The sequence below is a fragment of the Pan paniscus genome, chromosome 23 (genome assembly GCF_029289425.2).
Source record: "Pan paniscus chromosome 23, NHGRI_mPanPan1-v2.0_pri, whole genome shotgun sequence".
NCBI lineage: Eukaryota > Metazoa > Chordata > Mammalia > Primates > Hominidae > Pan > Pan paniscus.
This window is the reverse complement of record NC_085927.1, coordinates 52,933,013-52,953,161: the sequence shown is the minus strand read 5'-3', so window position 1 is coordinate 52,953,161 and position 20,149 is coordinate 52,933,013. Positions and strand designations below refer to the sequence as shown.

Sequence of the window (20,149 nt, the reverse complement as noted above, 5' to 3'; positions counted from 1 at the left end):
AATGGCACGAGGCCAAGGCCCAGGGCAGGTACCAAGCCTACAAAGGTACAAAGCAGGGTCCTGGCCCTCCTGCCCCTGGTGCCCCTTGTCCTGCTCCCCAATCCCTACCACACCTCTCCCTGTGAGCGGAGCCACGGCTGCATCCCTGTGGTGGGGAGTCTGTGCAGGGAGAGGCAGGCATCCCCTAAAGAGGAACTGAAAGCCCAAAGGAAATAACCCCCAACAGTGGATTTTAGGCCACAGACCGGGACAAGGGAGAAGGCAAACCGTCGGGCCAAACCAAGGCAGCATTTGCGGTCCCCTTTTGCAGGGAAGGATCTGATTGGGAGCACACAGGCCCTGCCCTCCCCACCAACACAGTGTGCCTCCCTGGGGCGAGAGGAAGCCCGTGCTGGTGCTGCCAACCCCCCAGAGAGGACCAGAGACTGCTGGAAACCAACATTTTATTGAGCACTCCTGCTCCTCGGAATCTATTCCAGTAGATTCTTTGCTGAGGGCATCACATATCACACAGGGGTGTGACCAGCACTCCCCCTGCTACCTGCCGTGTGGGCAGGGGCAGGAGTGAATGGCTCTTCCTGGGCACAGGCCACAGTTAACCGGTGACAATTTCAGAGCCATAGGAATTCATCTTTTAGAAAAAATGAAAACTGGAATAAAAAAAAAAACAAAAAACCTGAGTATAAAACCTCAGCAGTGTTCCAGCACTATCTCGGGGTTTAAATATAAAAAGGCATCATGAGAAAACAGTTAAAAAGATAACAGCAGCAGGCCGCCACCTCCAGGGCAGTGGTCATGGGGGTGGGGCCAGCCCCGCCCTGAGCCGCCGGGGCCTCACTTGAGCAGCAGGTGCAGGCCCCCGCTGAGCAGCGGCAGCAGCAGCGCCAGCAGCAGCAGCAGCGCCAGCAGCACCTGTTCGCGGGACACCTGCGGGAGCAAAGCAAATGAGTCAGGCTCGGGGCAGGCCCCAGCAATGGGGCCAGACGGGTGACAGCGGAGTGCCAAGGGGAAGCCCAGGAGGGTGGGGACTGGGAAGGAGCTCGAGGGGACCAGAGAAGGAAGGAGTTCAGGAGAGGGGGAAAGTGGCCCTGAGGACGTGGCCAGAGAGGCCAGCGTGGCCTGGGCCTGCCAGTCTGTGGGACACAGGGAAAGACACCCAGTGGACACAGGTGAGGGCAGTCAGCTGCCCTTGTGGTGGGCGGTGCCGAGTGGACACCATGGGACCAGGCTACCAGGAAGGCTGCTCAGGGAGGCCCCTGCCCTGGCCAGGAGACGGGAGTCCTGCCTGCCAGGTGAAGGCTCTCGGACCAGAGGGAGACCCAGGACCATGCACTGGTTTGTGCACTCACAACCAGGCATCTCAAACCCAAAAGCCCATGGGATCAGGCAGATGTGGACACAGGTGACACAGAAGATGATACGGAGTGGTGGGGACTGTGGCGCCCCAAGGAGCGGCTCTGACAGCCCCCACTGGCCGCAGCGCAAGTCAGGGTCAGGGATCTCAAGGCTCTTACCCAGGACCTGGGGTTCGGGGATCTCCAGAACCTCATTATGTTCTCCTTAAGTGTGGTGAAACCGTCCATGAAACTTCTAAGAACATCCCTGATGTCCTCAGTCTGGTCGTAGATGAAAGCCAGACCCAGGCTATAGACAAAGAGGATGGGGGGCCAAAGCCATTACTGCAAGAACAGGTAGGGGCAGCCTGTACTTAGATGATACCATCACAGCTGTGGGGAGCAGGGGCCTGTGCCCTCCCACCCCACAGCCACCCGGGGCCCTTTCCGTGGGCACCTCCACCTGCAGGGGCCGCGTGGTATGGACTGTTTGTGGTCAAATTCATTCCAACTTCCTGCTTCCTCCGCCAGCCAGCCGCCCGCCAGCCCACCAGGTGTTTGGCCCTGTCTTCCTGAGCTGGCCACGTGGAAAATAAACCCCCATTCTACAGGGCCCTCACAAGCCACTGCCCACTCTGTTCCCCCACCGGAGACTAGCTGAGAGGCCCAGCCCCCAGGATCTAGGATCCAAGCTCACGTAGCACCCCCTCTTAAGACCACGGTGGAAATGTACCATCTGGGCTCAATGAGGACGGCGAGAGAGAAAAGGGCCCTGGGCTCTGCTTTGTTGCCCAGGAATGCCAGGGACAGGTGGCAGGGGGCGAGTGCCAGGAGCTGGGGGCTCCCAGGAGAGGTGCGGGAAGCAGCCAAGGGTTTCAGTACAGCCCCAGAGTGTCAAGGCACATCCCCCACAGAGCTTCCTCAGGGCCCAGCCCTGTGCTGTGTTCAGGGCCTCCACCCACCGCCCAGGGCCCCTCCCCAGGTGTAGAGGCATAGGGCATAGGCCGGCTACCTGTGCATGGCCACGTCGGAGAGCTGGGCCAGGCGCGGGGCCCTGAGGCTCACGTCCATCTCATCCCCGATGCAGGCCAGCCGCAGGGCCAACGCGTCACTGCAGGGAGCACACACAGGAGTCAGGGGTGTGGCTGTGCCGTGGAGGCCACATGCACCTGGACCCACCCAGCCAACGGATTGTGTGCAGCTGGGAGTGGCCCAGAGGAGAAGAGATGGTGTCAGATTCGGGGTAGGCAGTGAGTGCGCCTCCCTGTATCCCTCCTCCGGCTCCCACTTGGATTCAGAGATACCCATGAGGTCCCATCCGTGGGTGGCCCCAGAGGTGCAAGCTATTTCAAAAAGAATCCTGGGGCAGGCCCACCTGTGGGCTTTGGTGGAAACGGTGGACAAGGGGAACGAGCAGGTCTGGGGGGTGCTGAGCCCCCGGATAGCTGAGGCTGACCAAAGGGAATGGACAGGTCTGGGGGTGCTGAGTCCCCCGGATGGCTGAGCCCCCTTGAGCCCCCTTCCCACAGGGGTTGCAGCTTACCTTCCTTTGTGGGAGGTGAGGGGGCTCTAAGACCTGTGTCCTGGTCCCAATCCTGAAACCAGCCCTGCTGGCACCACCCCTCTCAGAATGGGGGGACTAAGCCCCTAGTGGGCCCCCCACTAAACCACATCCTTGATCCTACACCCCACCCGCATTCACTCCTACACAAAGACTAAGACACTCCCCACCATCCCAGCTTGCTGGTCTGGGCCTCTACCAGGGACCTGTGTGCATTCCATCCCAGTGACTACACCGGGGGAACTCCCAGGGAAGTGGGACTCCTAGGGGCCCTGAGCTGAGGCCGGCCCTGGGCCCTGGCCCCTGGCCCCACCCACCTGACCTGCCAATGCCCTGGGCCTACACTCCCTACTTGGAGGGGATGCGGGTGGGGGGGGTACAGGTGTGGGCTGGCAATCAGGGTTGGGGGCTGTGGTCCTACCTTCTGTTACCCTGGGAAACCTCAGGAAAATACTGCCCCAGGCTTCATGTCCTCCAACCTTGTCCATTAATGGACAGGTGCCTCCAGTTCTAAAATCCTTAATGACTAAAAATCCTGAGGCTGAAAAAAAAAATCCTGAGCAGAAAAGAATCCTGTGGAACATGGAGCTGGTCCCTGGCCTGTGGGAGGTGCCACATCAGAGCCAGGATTCCCCAGCAGAAAGCAACAGCCCAGGTCAGGCCTGACCATTCTCTTCCAGGCTCAGGGTAGAAACTACTGAGGTCAGCTGCTCCTGGGCCTTCACGTTCCTCATCTGTACCAGGGGAAGAATGAAAGTGCCAGTCCTGGCCGGGTGTGGTGGCTCACGCCTGTAATCCCAGCACTTTTTGGGAGGCCGAGGCAGGCAGATCACGAGGTCAGGAGATCGAGACCATCCTGGCTAACATGATGAAACCCCGTCTCTACTGAAAATACAAAAAATTAGCCAGGTGTGGTGGCAGGCGCCTGTAGTCCCAGCTACTCAGGAGGCTGAGGCAGGAGAATGGCGTAAACCAGGGAGGTGGAGCTTGTGGTGAGCAGAGATCATGCCACTGTACTCCAGCCTGGGCGACACAGCGAGACTCCGTCTCAAAAAAAAAAAAAAAAAAAAAAAAAGCCGGGCATGCTGGTGCACGCCTGCACTCCCAGCTACTCAGGAGGCTGAGGCAGGAAAATCACTTGAACCCGGGAGGTGGAGGTTGCAGTGAGCCAAGATCATGCCACTGCACTCCAGCCTGGGTGACAGAGACTCTGTCTCAAAAAAAAAAAAAAAGTGCAGGTCCTTCCTGCCGCTGGGATGGCCGGGTGTGCCTGGACATCTGGGTATGCTGCCGTGTGCTGGACATAGCTGGGAGCAAGGGTCAGCTCCTACTGGACCTTGGCCCCTGAAACCCCAGGCAAATCCTGCTGCCTCCAGGGTCCTTGTCAGTCCAAGGAAGATCCCTTCTACATGCCTCAGTGATTCTTTGAAGCCGGGACCAGGAACTGCATGGCCTCCTCAGGCTCTTCCATAGGTTCTGGTTTTCTTTCTTTTTTCTTTCTTTCTTTTCTCTTTCTCTTTTTTTGTGAAACGGAGTCTTACTCTGTTACCCAGGCTGGAGTGCAGTGGTGCGATCTTAGGGCTCACTGCAACCTCCACCTCCCGGGTTCAAGTGATTTTCCTGCCTCAGCCTCCTGAGTAGCTGGGACTACCAGCGCCCATCCCCCCGCCCCCGGCCCCATACCTGGGTAATATTTGTATTTTTAGTAGAGATTGGGTTTCACCATGTTGGCCAGGCTAGTCTCTAACTCCCAACCTCAGGTGATCCGCCCACCTCAGCCTCCCAAAGTGCTGGGATTACAGGCATGAGCCACGGCGCCCGGCCCGGTTCTGGTTTTCTAAAATGAGAGCCGTCAGAGGCAGTTGAACCAGAGCGACTCCATCTTGATTAGGGGCTGGGTAACAAAAGGCTGAGACCTACTGGGTTGCATTCCCAGGAGGCTAGGAATTCTAAGTCACAGGATGAGATAGGACATCAGCATAAGATACAGGTTACAAAGACCCTGCTGATAAAACAGGATTCGGCAAAGACACCAGCCAAAGCCCACCAAAGCCAAGATGGGCACAAAAGTGACCTCCAGTCATCCTCACTATTCATTGTGCACCAACTATATTAGCATGTTGGAGTCACTCACCAGTGCCACGACAGTTTACAAATGCCATGGCAACGTCAGGAAGTTGCCCTATATTGTCTAAAAGGAGGAGGAATTCTCAGTTCCGGGAACTGCCCACCCCTTACCCGGACACTCATGAATAATCCACCCCTTGTTTAGCATGTAATCAGGAAATAACTATAAGTATATTCAGTTGAGCAGCCCATGCCGCTGCTCTGCCTATAGAGTAGGTTTTCTTTTTTTGAGATGGAGTCTCGCTCTGTTGCCCAGGCTGGAGTGCATTTTTGCAACCTTGGCTCACTGCAACCTCTGCCTCCTGCGTTCAAGAGATTCTCCTGCCTCAGCCTCCCGACTAGCTGGGACTACAGACATGTGCCACCAGGCCCAGCTGCTTTTTGTATTTTTAGTAGAGACAGGGTTTTGCCATGTTGGCCAGGCTGGTCTCGAGCTCCTGACCTCAAGTGATCCGCCTGCCTCAGCCTCCCTAAGTGCTGGGATTACAGGCGCGAGCCACTGCGTGTGGCCCAAATTCTTTCTTGCTTGAGATCTAAGAACCCTCTCTTGGGATCTGGATTGGGTCCCCTTTCTGGCAACAGAGCCACCTCCTTCAAGAGGCCCTGATGTCCTCAGCAGGTCGCTAAGGGCCTATCTAGCTCCCTGAGGCCCAGACACTGTGCCATTTTGACAGCCAGTGGCCCCAGGTCCATCTTGAGACTGTGAACATGCTGGCTGTCCAGGGGTCTGTGAGCTGGTATCAGGGGAGGGTGGGGCAGCAAAGTGAAGCCGCTCCCAGGGCAGAAGCCTCCATGCCCACATCCGAGAAATCTTCCTCTCAGAGGCCCTGCCTGGGAGGCATCTGCAGGCGCTCCCCCACTCACAGAAGGTCTGCTCATCCAGCCCACCCCTGAAGTCACTATCAGGCAGGGGGTAGGGCAGGCCATGGGGACCTACCTGCCCTCCATGCACTCCAAAGAATCGAAGTCCTCCATAGGGTCCAGGTCCTCTTCAGAGTCAGTCACGCCAAGAACCTCCATGGTCGGGGGTTCCAGGAGCTGCTCATACAGGAGGGTCTCCATCAAGATGTCTCTGGAGAGGGGTCTTACTTCAGACATTTCTCCTCTGGGGCAAAAAGACAGCATATGACTGGACCCCTAAGAACTGAGCAGTCTGGGGGCTCTCTCACAGGATGACCCCCAGATTGTATAGCCCTACTCACCAGCTCTTTTGATCCGCTAAAGCCGTCAATATCCCCCAACCCCAGCTCCCACAGGCATGAATCCTGCTACATGCTGGCTGTGTGCCTCTGGGCAAGTCGCCTAGCATCTCTGTTCTTGGAAGGGAGGCACTTGAAGATGATTCATAAGGGCCCTTTCTTTCTTTCTTTGTTTTTGGATACTGAGTCTTGCTTTGTCACCCAGGCTGGAGGGCAATGGCACAATCTTGGCTCACTGCAACCTCTGCCTCCTGGGTTCAAGCAATTCTCCTGCCTCAGCCTCCTGAGTAGCTGGGACTACAGGCATGAGCTATGCCTGGCTCATTATTTTGTATTTTTAGTAAAGACGGGGGTTTCATCATGTTGGCCAGGCTGGTCTTGAACTCCTGATCTCAAAGTGATCCACCCCACCTCGGCCTCCCAAAGTGCTGGGATGACAGACATGAGCCACCACGCCCAGCCTTTTTCTTCTTTGTGAAACAAAATCGGAGTATAAATAAATATTAGAAGTTCTCCTCGGACACCAGCCCTCAAGAACCTGTCAAAGCAGAAAACCCAGGCACCTGCTGTCAGCACAGGGGACAGAGGCCAGGCTGCAGGGCGATTCCTCTGTACCACTTAACAGAAGGCTACACCTGTTCTTTGGTGTCTGCTGTTTCTCTTGAGAAGAAAGGCAGAGAGGCAGCATGAGAAAAACGTATCACAATCCCCATTCCCAGAGAGACCATCGCTAATTCTTCTAGTGTTTTTCCTAAACACGTGTGCGCATCACACATCCTTCTTCACAAATGGGATCACCCTATACAGTGTCTTACAGCCTTCTTTACTGGCAGATGCTATTTACCTCTCCGATATCCATTCCACCTGGCTCCTTGCTGATAGAACCCCAATTTTCTTCGGGGTGGCCCTGCATCCTCATTCATCTAAGCCAACCATGGCCCTCCTCTCCCTCAGCTTCCCAGCATCCCTTGCAGCTGGTGACAACCGTGTAACCCAGTTCTGGTCAATGAGGGCTCAGAGGCTGGAGGCAGGGGTTGCATGCCAGGGAGTAGACACAGCCAGGGCAGCTCCTTCAAAGATGGAGCTGCAGTGGCTGACCAAGAAGAGCAGAGCGGGGAGGCAGAGAGCGGCCAGGCCTGAGGGTGTCACTGAGCTGTCTCCTCCAACTGTGTGTAAGAAAAATGAACCCAAATGTGTCCTCATCACCATTCACTGAGTTTCCTCTTCTTTGCCACCAAAGGCCTTCCTAACTATGATCATTGCGAATCCCATGCCAATAAATGTTTCATCATGATGGCAGAGAAGGGTTCTGCGACCTGATTCACCATCATGTACCCCACATTTACCCCACAGGGTACCAAACAGCCTTAGATGCAGATGACGATAATGACGATGACTGTGGCACGGAAATCTAATGGCCTAGTTCAAAGCCCGGCTCTGGCAGTTAGCAGCAGTGTGTCAATTTCTTCATCTGTGAAATGGGTTTCATGGTCTGAGAGCCCCGCCCTGGGCTATTGGGAAGACGAAATAAGGAACTCCTTCATGTACTTTGAACAGGGCCTGGCACGCTGGGAGGAAGTTGGCACTAACCATTACCTTTATGCTTCAACTCATTATTTTCTTACCATAATGCCCTGGGTGTTCTTAATTTTTAATTCCCCATGCCTGCTGATAGGACACTCCGCCCTCCCACCATCTCACTGAACTGTTTGTTCACACAGGACACTGAGGCTTAGAGAAGTTCATGACTAAGCCAAGAAGGGACAGAGCTCCAAGTCTCCCTGACCCCCAGGAGAGAGAAAACTGACGGCAGGCAGGACCCACAGGGCCGCCCTCCCACAGGCCTAGGCACAAGTGTGTGCTCACGACTTGCTTTCAGCATTCAAGGGAGATGGATGGGCCGGGGGCGGTGGCTCACGCCTGTAATCCCAGCGCTTTGGGAGGCTGAGACGGGCGGATCACCTGAGGTCAGGAGTTTGAGACCAGCCTGGCCAACATGGTAAAACCCCGCCTCTAATAAAAATACAAAATGAGCCAGGCGTGGTGACATACGCCTGTAATCCCAGCTTGAACCTGGGAGGCAGAGCTAGATTCTGACTCAAAAAGAAAAAATAAGATTTCCCAGATGAGATGTTTTACATTGTATAGACGGCCAGCAGTGTGTGTGTTAAGCTGGCATTAGAAGAACTGTGTCCAGAACTTCCAGCTGCCTTGGGTGTCTATGCAAATGGCATTTCCCTAGGAAAGCAGCTCCAGCCCTTGTTTGCTTTTCCCCCCTTTCCCTTCCCCTCGAAAAGGCAGTCTCCTGCTTTGTGCTCCTGGAGACCCCAGTACCTCCACGCCCCGCAAAGCCAGAGCAACAGTGGATCCTCAGCTCACTGTGAGCTGAGCTGTGAGCTGCACCGAGCCTCGCCTTGACCCACTGTCCCCACAGCCCCCTTACCCAGCAGGCATTCCGAGAATCCTTAGGCGCCAGATAGGAAGAAGGCCCCAGCCACCAGAGTGGGTTACGCTGTCCAGGGTCTGCAGCAGAGTGCAGGTCAGGCCCACCTGAGGAGTCAGTCACCCACGCTCTGCCTGCAAGACCCTTTCAAGCTCCCCACCCTGCCAACCTCCCCATCTGAGTAGACCCAGGACCACGTCTCACCTCAGGTTGACACCCTAGCCCAACCCTTCCTGCGCCAGCCTCAGTTTCCCCATCTATTGTGTTTTTGTTGGTGGTAGTGTTTGTTTGTTTGTTTGTTTTTGAGACAGTCTCACTCTATTGCCCAGGCTGGAGTGCAGTGGTGTGATCTCAGCTCAGGTGCAACCTCCGCCTCCCAGGTTCAAGTGATTCTCCTGCCTCAGACTCCCAGGTAGCTGGGATTACAGGCACATGCCACCACACCCGGCTAATTTTTGTATTTTTAGTAGAGTCGGGGTTTTACCATGTTGGCCAGGCTGGTCTCAACTCCTGATCTCAAGTGATCCGCCTGCCTCAGCCTCCCAAAGTACTGGGATTGCAGCACTTCTGATTAATTTATTAAATACCCATTACCCTCTACCACAAAGAAGGGACCTAATCTGAACCTTTAACCATCTGGCCTCTGGGCCCAGGCCCTCAGATTGACTTGATATGAATGGCAAAGATCCCATCACCAACTGGGCCTAGGCTGGCCTTAGGGCCCAGATCTGCATGGGAAAAGTGTGGAGCCAGGGAGTGGAAGGTGGGGAGCCTGCCCAGGAGGGTCCTTGCAGCAGCGACCTCCTGCTCTGGTCTCTCCTGGCCACCCCACCAGCCCAAGGGAGGCCCAGTCCTGTCAGATCCTACCTGGCACCAGCTCTGAATGCCTTACTGGTCTCCAGCCTTCAGTGGAGCTCTCTCCAACCTAATCTCAAGGTAGCAGCCTCAACCCTGACCCTGTCACTGCTCTGTTCGGCTCCCTAGACCTGGCCTGGTGCAGTGCGACTCATGCCTGTAATCCCAGCACTTTGAGAGGTGGAGGCAGGTGGATCACCTGAGCTTAGGAGTTTGAGAGTAGCCTGGCTAACATGGTGAAACGCCATCTCCACTAAAAATACAAAAATTAACCAGGTGTGGTGGCGCTCGCCTGTAATCCCAGCTACTTGGGAGGCTGAGGCAGGAGAATCACTTGAATCCAGGAGGCAGAATATGCAGTGAGCCGAGACCGCGCCATTGCACTCCAACCTGGGTGACAGAGCAAGACTTGTCTCAAAAAAAAGTGGGGGGTTGTGCCACATCCACTAACAGGCCCTCCCCCTGTGGCCCTGCCACCCCAATCTTGGTTCCCGCTCTAACCACACTCAAGTATGCTTTCCATGGATGGTGCCTGGTCCTGCCATGCCTCCAAAGTCTTCAAATGTGCAGAGCTCACCAGCCAACCTCAGACCGGCCCATGCCTATGCCTATTGGTCCTTTTTTAAAAATTAAATTTTATTATTATTTTTTTCACAGACAGGGTCTCACCCTTTTGCCCAGGCTGGAGTGCAGTGGCCTGATCATGGCTCACTACAGCCTCAAACTCCTGGGCTCAGGTAATCATCCCACCTCAGCCTCCAGGGTAACTCGACAGGTATGTACCACTGCACCTGGCTCATTTTTATAGAATTGCTGTAGAGATAGGGTCTTGCTTTGTTGCCCAGGCTTGTCTCGGAACTCCTGGCTTCAACTCCCGCCTGGGCCTCCCAAAGTACTGAGAGGATGGGTATGAGGCTGGCCTATTCAGGCATCACCTTCTTGGACCCTCAGAGTCTGCTTGGGGGCCTCCTGGGGGTCCTGCAGCCCCTGTCTCTGCTCCCCTCTGGCTCCAGCTGACCACTGCACTCCAGGCTGGGCTACGGGGCAGACTCCATATCAGAAAAAAAAAAAATTAGAATGGAGATACTAGTAACACCTATTGCACAGGACTGTTGTGGGGATGAAATGATCCGGCACAGAGTAAACCGCTAAGAGAGGAGCTGCTGCTCTTATCAGTTTCTGGTTGTCAGCCCAAGGCCTGGCATAGAGCAGACATATGTTTGTTGACTGAAGACATGAAGGCAACCTATTCCCAGAGGACCCACTGTGAGGTCACTGCAGCTGCAGATCCAGGAAACTGGACTGGTTTTTATTATCTTTTTTTTTCCAGCAAACTTGCAAATGAGTAGTTGAAACCCTTCTTTGGTGAAGGAAGACACACCTAGCCATGTGTCCCCACCCAGGCTACAGCCCGCACTTAGCCTCCTACACACTCACCAGTGGAAACACCAGGCGCCAGTCAGAAGCCCTATTTTACCCTAAGAGGTTAGGATGCAAATCTAGTATGTGCAGAAAAGAGTGCCACACCCACGGCCTTGAGGGCACCTGCAGGGCTCCGAGTGGGAGGGAGGGCAGGTTCTGGACACAGCAGCCTACATTTGGTGAACAGCTCTGCACTCGACAGCTCGCCTATGGCTCATCTGGAAGATGGGGAAACGCCATCTACCTCCCAAGCCCCTCCCAGGTTGCCCAGAAGCACAAGCAAATAGAGATGTGTTCTGCTCAGCCTTCAGCAGGTGTTCAAGGGCCGAGGCTGCAGGAGTGTCAGAGCGGGGTTGGGGGCAGAGGTGGATGGGGCTGGACCTGAGGATGAGGTCGAACTCCTGGTAGGGACCCTCAGACTCTCATGACCTCACCCAGTCCTGTCAAAGCCAAGCAGGCGGGATCTGACACTTCCTGTTTCACAGGCAGGCAAACCGAGAGGGTCAGGGGCCACGCTGGGGTCACAGGGAGGGCCAGCTGAGTGGGCCCAGCTAGAAAACCCTGGTCCAGTCTTCCACGTGCCACCCTCCCAGTCACAGCCTGGCCCTGGACCATGAGGGTGGGGTGACGCAAAGCCCTTGGAGCACACACAACTCCAGTGCAACCCAGCAGGAAACACCCTGAGCCTGCAGCCAGGCTGGACCTCAGTTCCACCCCCTGCTCGGCCCCTGCTGTGTGAGGCAGAACAACCAGCTCATCTCTGAGCCTTGCAGAAACAGCCGGGCCTCCAGGGCTGCTGAGAGGATGAAAACATACACTACTGCCCATTTTCCACCGCCTAGCAGGGGCTCCATAAAAGCTGGCTAACACAATCAACAGCCTTAGAAGAGAGGAGACCAGAGGCCACTCACAGCTCAGGACGCCACAGTGGACTGAACATGTTGCTGCCTTTCTGGAGGGTAGTGTGACAGTCAGCATCCACCAGTCACACAGGCACATGACCTTTGATTTCTAGGGATGCATCCCACACACACCCCTGCATGGACCTGGTAGCCCTGAAAAATTGAAGCCATAGATCACAGGCACTGCTGTGCTGTCATCACAGCCCTTCGGGAGGCCGAGGCGGGCACGTCGCACGAGCCCAGTTCAAGACCAGCCTGGGCAATACGACGAGACCCCCTCTCTAAAAATAAATTAACAATAAAAATTTTTAAAAATATATGAAATGGGCCAGCCGCGGTGGCTTACACCTGTAATCCCAGCACTTTGGGAGGCCAAGGTGGGCAGATCACGAGGTCAGGAGTTCAAGACCAGCCTGACTAACATGGTAAAACTCCGTCTCTACCCCGTTTCAAAAAAAAATTAGCCAGGTGTGGTGGTGCGCGCCTGTAATCCAGCTACTCGGGCGGCTGAGGCAGGAGAATCGCTTGAACCTGGGATGAGGAGTTTGCAGTGAGCCGAGATCACACCATTACACTCCAACCTGGGCGACAAGAGCGAAAAACTCCATCTCAAAAAAAAAAAATATGGGCCGGGCACGGTGGCTCACGCCTGTAATCCCAGCACTTTGGGAGGTTGAGGCATGCAGATCACAAGGTCAGGAGATGGAGAGCATCCTGGCTAACACAGTGAAACCCTGTCTCTACTAAAAATACAAAAAAAATTAGCTGGGCGTGGTGGCGGGCGCCTGTAGTCCCAGCTACTCGGGAGGCTGAGGCAGGAGAATGGCTTGAACCCTGGAGGCAGAGCTTTCAGTAAGCCGAGATCGTGCCACCACACTCCAGTCTGGGCGACAGAGCGAGACTGTCTCAAAAAAAAAAAAAAGAAAAAGAAAAAAAAATCCGTAGTATGTATCTTGTTTCCTCAAGTTTCAAGAAAAAAAAAAGACAGCTCACTTTTTTCTCTTTAAACACTGATGTGTAGCTAGTAACTTGGATAAAAAGGTGCCACCCTACAAAATGTGCTCAGCGTGTTCTGATTCCAGGATGGGCTTGGCTGCCTGGGCTGGGCCTGGGAGACCTCCGTCCGTCACAGTGGAAACTGAAGCCAGGTGCCAGTGCCGCATCCGGCTTCAAGATCTAGAATCAGAGCCTTTGAAATGGAAAAGGGGCATCTGAAACGGCACCCCCACCTGCAGCTTTCAGAGCTAAGGCTCCAGAATGAAGGGGTCACCTGGCTAGTGACAAGATGGGAGTCACCCTGAGCTGCAGCTCCCCCCAAGATTCCCCTGTGAGAGGCCCAATATGGAGTATTACTATTTTGAGACAGGGTCTCTCTGTCACCCAGGCTGGAGTACAGTGGCATGAACATGGCTCACTGTAGTCTCCGCCTCCCTGGGCTCAGGTGATCTTTCCACCTCAACTTCCCAAGTACCTGGGACTACAGGTGCACGCCACCACACGTGGCTAATTTTGTATTTTTAGTAAAGACGGGGTTTCACCAGGCCGGGCACGGTGGCTTACGCCTGTAATCCCAGCACTTTGGGAGGCCGAGGCGGGTGGATCACGAGGTCAGGAGATCGAAACCATCCTGGCTAACATGGTGAAACCCCGTCTCTACTAAAAATACAAAAATTAGCTGGCTGTGGTGGTGGGCGCCTGTAATCCCAGCTACTCGGGAGGCTGAGGCAGGAGAATCACTTGAACCTGGGAGGCAGAGGTTGTAGTGAGCCGAGATTATGCCATTACACTCCAGCCTGGGTGACAAGAACAAAACTGTCTCAAAAAAAAAAAAAATGCATTTAATACATGTAACCTACCCAACGTCACAGCTTAGCCTTTTGGAGGCTCCCAGCACTTTAAGAGGACAAGGCGAAAGGATCACTTGAACCCAGGGGGTTGAGGCTGCAGTGAGCTGTGACTGCGCCACTGCACTCCAGCCTGGGCGACAGAGTGAGACCCTGTATCAATAAGTTAGGGGAGGAGATTTTATTCTATGTCCTTTCCTGTTCGAACACCTATAAAAATAATCCTAACTGTAGAGGAAGTCTAACAGACTAATAATTCTCTTGACTGATTTTGAAATGACCCCAAAAAGGGGAAGCCTGTGCCTTTTTATCACCATGAAGGAAGCAGAGAATGCCAAGCCACCACCTGGGCCTATAGTTGTTAAGTTTCAAAAGTTCATATTTAAAACAAGTTCTGGGCCGGGGCGCGGTGGCTCCCTCCTGTAATCCCAGCACTTTGGGAGGTCAAGGCAGATGGATCAACTAAGGTCAGGAGTTCAAGACCCCCCTGGTCAACATGGTGAAACAGTGTCTCTACTAAAAATACAAAAATTAGCAAGGCGTGGTGGCGCACGCCTGTAATCCCAGCTACTAGGGAGGCTGAGGAAGGAGAATCACTTGAACCCAGGAGGTGGAGGTTGCAGTGAGCCGAGATCACGCCACTGCACTCCAGCCCGCGCGACGGGAGTAAGGCTCCATCTCAAAAAAAAAAATAAAACAAGTTCTGAAATGCTGAGGCTGAAGAATATGAAGACTGCTCACCCTGGCCCCGACCCTGAGGCTTGAGAGGCAGGTACGGCCCCTGGGCTCCGCTTCAGTGTTTGGGTCTCCCCTATGAACTTGCACCCCAGCCCTTTCACACCCCAGCTCCTCCTTTACATCCTCCCTCTGTTACCAACATCCCCCAGGCAGGCACAGGGGACTCACTGCCTCCTTGGGGCTCAGGCACAAGTCACTTCCTCCCCACCCTCCCCAGGACAGAATTAAATGCTCCTCATCTGTGTTGTCCCAGCACCTTGGGTAAACAGACCTGGATTGGGCACTCAGCCCATCAAGGTCTCGTTAAATGTTTACCTGTGTGTCTGCCCCAGCCAGCCGGGAACCTGCATGGCCCCAGAACAGAGCAGGGACCCGGTGAAAGCCGGTGAGAGGATGCAGACAGCCTGAGAGCTCACTGCAAAATCCTGAGAATGAGGGAAGGGGTTACTCTGGTGCTGGGCTCACGATGGCAGGCTGTTCCTGGCTGGGAGACCCTGGACTGGACAGTATCACCTTCTGTTAAAGGGCAGGAGGGAAAGCCCCGTGGGCAGATGTAGCCCTGAGAAGGAGGTGAAATGCTGCATGCATGGTATGCAGTAAGTGCCCACTAAGAGGCAGCTCTCATTCTGTGAGCCTGTTGCTCTGCGAGGCGCACACCCGTGCTGACCACCTCACGGTCCGAGCTCGGATTTATCTTCATGATGCGCCATTGTCTGCACAGGGAATTTCAGCTCCTCCTGGAATCAGGTAGCTCTCTTTGCCCTCACATGAAAGGGAGCCTCTAATCTCCAAGATACTGTCACACACAATAAATGTCATCTCTTGGCCAGGCACGGTGGCTCGCACCTGTAATCCCAGCACTTTGGGAGGCTGAGGCGGGCAGATCACAAGGTCAAGAGTTCAAGACCAACCTGGCCAACGTGGTGAAACCCCATCTCTATTAAAAATACAAAAATTAGCCTGGTGTGGTGGCACGCGCCTGTAATCTCAGCTACTCGGGAGGCTGAGGCAGGAGAATCACCTGAACCCGGGAGGCAGAGGTTGCAGTGAGCTGAGATCACGCCACTGCACTCCAGCCTGGGCAACAGAGCAAGACTCCATCTCGGGGAGGGGGAGGTCAAGAATACTTGATCTTAAATATCCAAAATGACAGGGACCCTCACTCAAATAAACAAGTGAGCTTTTCTCTCTTTGCTGCATGGCTTTTCAGTCTGGCTAACTGGGTGCCAAGTTCTGTCCCACCCCCAGAAAAACAGGTTTACCATGCAGTGCCTGGCGAGGCCCAGTGGTGTTTTGTATTGTCACATCCTAATATTGACACTAGGAAAATCAGCTGCCCTGTGTGCCCGCCCCTCTCCTGCCTGCCTCGGGGCCAACAAGGAACTTAGGGGCCAGGGAGTGATTTGCTCACATTCTATGTTTCTCCCAGGGCCCAGCCCCAACCAACCAGTGGCAGGACAAAGGGAGGCTAGGAAGTGGCCACATGTGTCCAGTTCAGACACACTGCTGGCTTCCTGGTGACCACCAACAGTAAGACTGGTGCGGAGACTTCCTCCATACGGCTCAAACTGTTCTGAGCACAGAGGGTAGTCAAAATCTCATGGGATCCGCTAAGTCTGCAGCAGGGGAAGCAAAAAGCCATTAATTGTCTACACATTTAATAGGTTCACTAAAAACAGGATGCTTTCCAGGGAGAGGGGAAAATACCACCAGCAGTGGTGTCAGCTTCAAGACTCACTGGCCAATCAAGCCCTTCCTCAATTACATCCTTCCGTTGAGACGGGATCAGAAATGGGGGGGGGAAAAAGTACACTGTTATGAGTAGTCTCTGGTTTATTTGCAGCTCTGTGACACAAGACGTAATTTTTTTTTTTTTTTTTTGAGATGGAGTCTCATGTTAGCCCAGGCTGAGTGCAGTGGCACCATCTCTGCTCACTGCAATCTCCGCCTCCTCGGTTCAAGCAATTCTCTCACCTTAGCCTCCCAAAGTGCTGGGATTACAGGCAAGTCAAATGTGTAAGAATCTTGAGCTGGGTGAGGTGGCTCACGCCTGTATTCCCAGCCATTGCACTCCAGCCTGGGCAACAAGAGCAAAACTCCATCTCAAAAAAAAAAAAGAAAAAAAACTTACAATAACTAACATGTATGCAGCCTCTCTATCCAGCCATAGAGTACCCAAGCTGTAACAGACACTGGGGATCTGCCATTTGATGCTTTTTTAAATTTTCTTTTGACAGAGAGTCTCCCTATGTGGCCCAGGCTGGAGTGCTATGGTGTGATCTCCGCTCAGTGCAACCTCTGCCTCCCAGATTCAAGCAGTTCTCCTGCCTCAGCCTCCCAAGTAGCTGGGATTACAGACACACGCCACCACGACCGGCTAATTTTTGCATTTTTAAAAGAGACTGGTTTTGCCATGTTGGCCAGGCTAGTCTCACAACTCCTGACCTCAGGTGATCCATCTCCCTCGGCCTCCCAAAGTGCTAGGATTACAAATGTGAGCCACCATGCCCAGCCTAATGCTCCTTTTTTTGAGACAGGGTCTCACTCTGTCTCCCAGGCTAGAGTGCAGTGGCATGATCAGGGTTCACTGCAGCCTCAACCCCTCCAAGCTCAGGTAGGCCTCTGAACTCAGCCTCCTGGGTAGCTAGGACCAGAGGCACATGCCACCATGCCCGGTTAATTTTTTGTATTTTTGGTAGAGACAGGGTTTTACCATGTTACCCAGTCTGGTCTAGCCCAGTCTAGTCTCCTGAGCTCAAGCAATCCTCCTGCCTCAGCCTCCCAAAGTGCTAGGATTACAGGCGCGAGTCAAATGTGTGAGAATCTTAGTCTTAACATCCTTAAGACAATTAAAAAAAAAAAAGGGCCAGGCATAGGGGCTCACGTCTGTAATCCCAGCACCTTGGGAGGCTGAGGCAGGAGTATTTAAACACTCAAGCCGGGCGGGGTGGGTCACACCTGTAATCCCAGCACTTTGGGAGGCTGAGGCGGGTGGATCGCCTGAGGTCAGGAGTTCGAGACTAGCTTGGCCAACATGGTGAAACCCCATCTCTACTAAAAATACAAAAAATTAGCTGGGCGTCGTGGTGGGCGCCTGTAATCCCAGCTACTAGGAGGCTGAGGCAGGAGAACCCTTGGAACCCAGGAGGCAGAGGTTGCAGTTAGCCGAGACGGCGCCATTGCACTCCAGCCTGGGCAACAAGAGCGAAGCTCTGTTTCAAAAAAAAACAAAAAGAAACAAAAAAACACCCAGACTGTGCCATTCCTGAGAACTTATTCCAAAGGCGTGCCCAAATTAAGTAGAAATCGGGGTGAGTCTTAACTCCAGGGAGGCTACTAACTTGAGAGGGGCTTTCACCTGGCCAGAAACCTCAGGGATACATTTTGCAGAGTGAACAGAACAAACTGAGGTTCAGAGAGATGGAGTAGCCCTTCCGAGGCCACAGGGCTGGAGAGTGGAAAGAGGTTTTGGCTTGGGTTCCATAAAGGGCCCTTGGCTTCTAGCTAGACAACCCTGGCATTTCTGTGCCTCCTGGGACTGAAATCTCTGTTTCTCCACCTGGAAGATGAGGCCTCCTGCTCCCACGGGCAGACAGATGTTAAGAACTTCCCGGTGCTAGTGCCCAGCAGACTGCGCTCCTCCTAATGCGGGGACATGAGGCTGACACCAACCCCCCCTGGGAAGCTCGGGCTCCCAGACCACAGTAAACACTGCGTTAAAACAGCAACAAAAATGTTACAATAGTAAGAGCTACAACAATAACATCAACAACCACGTCCTACCCCACGAGTGGCTCATTCTAGCAAAACTGACAATGAAGGGCTTGAAAGCGATCGCATTTAGGAGGCCAGAGCCCAGACGACGACCAGCTCCGAACCCCACAAGCCTTGTCGTGACCGCGCCCCGCAGGCGGGGGGCCCCCTCGCGGGTCACCCGCAGGGGCGCACCTCCAATTTACCAAACAAGGTCGCATGCCCCAGCCGGGCTCTAGTCCCCGCCCAGTCTGGGGCGCACCTGTGCAGGGCGCGTGGGCAAGCGAGGGCGGGCGGCTGCGCGCCGCTCCGTGTGCACGTTCCTGTTCCGGACTTTCTGGGCGTCCCGTTACGAAGCCTTTCCTCGGCCCTTCCTCAGGTGCGCAGCGCCTCCGGGAGCCGGTCCCGGCGGCACCGGGCACGACGCCATCTTCCCTCTTTTAAGGGCACCGGGGCTGTGTGGCCGCGGCCGTGGGCTGGCGTTGCCGCGCTACGCTCTGGCCGGGTCCGCACGACCCCAGAGTTCGGAGCCGGGTGCCCGGAAACCGCACTGGAGGACTGTGCGGCGGCGATGGGGCGTCCAGCCGTCGCGGCGAGACGCAGAGGGACCACCCCATTGCACAGGCGCGGAGACTGAGGCCCGCAGGGGCCGCGCCTGGCACGATCGTCCGTCGGGGACCTGGAGCTCCGGACAGAGAGGGTACGTTTCGGAGCCGGAGTCCCGAGACGTCGCCCCGCCAGCGACTTGCTGGAGCGGTAAAACCTGGGCACGGGTCCCCACACTTCCAGCCGCTCGGCACCCGGGCCGCGGCCTGGGCGCTAACCGCCGGGCTCGAGCTGGGCGGAGCAGCGGGCGGCAGCAGGGTGGGGGGCACTCACCTGGCGGCGGCGATGCTGGCAGCGTCTGTAAGCCACCCGGGAGGTTTCGTGTCTGCGGCCCGGCTGCCGGCGCGGGACCTAATAGGCCCGGGCGCCCCGCCCCTCCCGCCCCGCCCGGGTCCCGCCCCTCCCCGGGAGCGGCCTCTCGCACCCCGAGCGCGGAATCCCGGACTGGGGTCTGAATGGCATTGGCAACAGAACCGCTACAAGTGCAGCCCGTTGGCTTGTTTACAGCCTCTCTGCCCCCTGCTGTTCTGCAAGCTTGTTTTGTCCCGTGCGTCGCTGTTTCCCCTGCGCCCAGCACGGGCGTGCACTCAGGGGTTTCCATCAATATCGGGGGGATCGATCCATTGACAGAATCTGGCCCTTTACACGGATGGCCTCCGTTCGAGCTCAAAGTACTCCTCGGTGCTTTTTTTCACGATCATTTTACCCACGTGGAAACCGAGGCTCCAAGAGGGCGAAATGACTTAAATGACAGCGTGAAGCCAGCGTTCAAAGACGTGTGCTCCTTAGGCTGGCAGCTTTGGGATTTAGGTGTTTTTAAGCCTATTTCACAAATATGAAAACCGAGGTTCACATTTGGTTAGCAGCAGCATCCAGTGATCCATACCCGAAGCCAGGGGGCTGCCCCTCCACTGCCGCCCGTCCGCAGCCTTCCAGCTGCATGACACACCCACTGCCTTCCCCCTCCCATCGGGGCTCCGGGTCCGCGAGAGGCGGGCGGGACTGGGAGGGATTGGGGGCAGGGGGCTCACGTGCAGACCTGGTGAGACGGACCCCACAGCCCCTGGCGGGGCGAACAGAGAAATCAGAAAGGTTCCAGGCGGGGTGGGCGGGTGGGCAGCCTGCTACGCGGGGATGGGTAGGACCTAACTCCAGCCCTGGGGTATATTGGGGGTGGGAGAAGGCAGAGCGCTCCTGGAATAACAAAGTAACAATTGTCCTGGGCACAGCAAAGCTTGTTTACTTCTTTCTGTCTTGATCCCCTCAGAGATTAGGGGAGGGGCAGGGACAGGGGTTCCCCTCCCCCAGCTCTGTCGTTTGCTACCTGTTGGGTACCCTCACTCTGTTCTTCCCACCTCTAGGGTA

General features: G+C 55.1%; 1 protein-coding gene across 5 annotated transcripts; it reads right to left on the bottom strand.

Moving 5' to 3' along the window:
* Nucleotides 1-242: 242 nt before the first annotated feature.
* On the bottom strand, nucleotides 243-19,398 carry BIK (BCL2 interacting killer). Of its 5 annotated transcripts, XM_057300982.2 has the most exons (5): nucleotides 19,058-19,394; nucleotides 5,960-6,127; nucleotides 2,347-2,445; nucleotides 1,515-1,644; nucleotides 243-927 (listed from the first exon to the last, which is right to left on the bottom strand). In XM_057300982.2, exons 2-5 carry the CDS (start codon nucleotides 6,118-6,120, stop codon nucleotides 835-837), a joined length of 483 nt encoding a protein of 160 aa, XP_057156965.1. In that variant the 5' UTR covers nucleotides 6,121-6,127; nucleotides 19,058-19,394; the 3' UTR covers nucleotides 243-834. The 5 variants fall into 5 exon arrangements, with proteins under 5 accessions (XP_057156965.1, XP_034805225.2, XP_014198840.2 ...); XM_034949334.3 differs by having other exon boundaries at nucleotides 243-1,644; nucleotides 19,058-19,398; XM_014343354.4 differs by lacking the exon at nucleotides 19,058-19,394 and having other exon boundaries at nucleotides 5,960-9,517.
* Between the last annotated feature and the right edge of the window lie 751 nt (nucleotides 19,399-20,149).

Excerpts from the sequence above, each read along its gene's own strand:
- BIK (XM_034949333.3), bottom strand. The coding sequence starts at position 6,147 with ATGCTGTCTTTTTGCCCCAGAGGAGAAATGTCTGAAGTAAGACCCCTC. Across the intron at positions 2,446-5,959 it reads TTGGAGTGCATGGAGGGCAG|TGACGCGTTGGCCCTGCGGC; the intron begins GTAGGTCCCCAT and ends TGCTCCCTGCAG. Across the intron at positions 1,645-2,346 it reads TCCGACGTGGCCATGCACAG|CCTGGGTCTGGCTTTCATCT; the intron begins GTAGCCGGCCTA and ends CTTTGTCTATAG.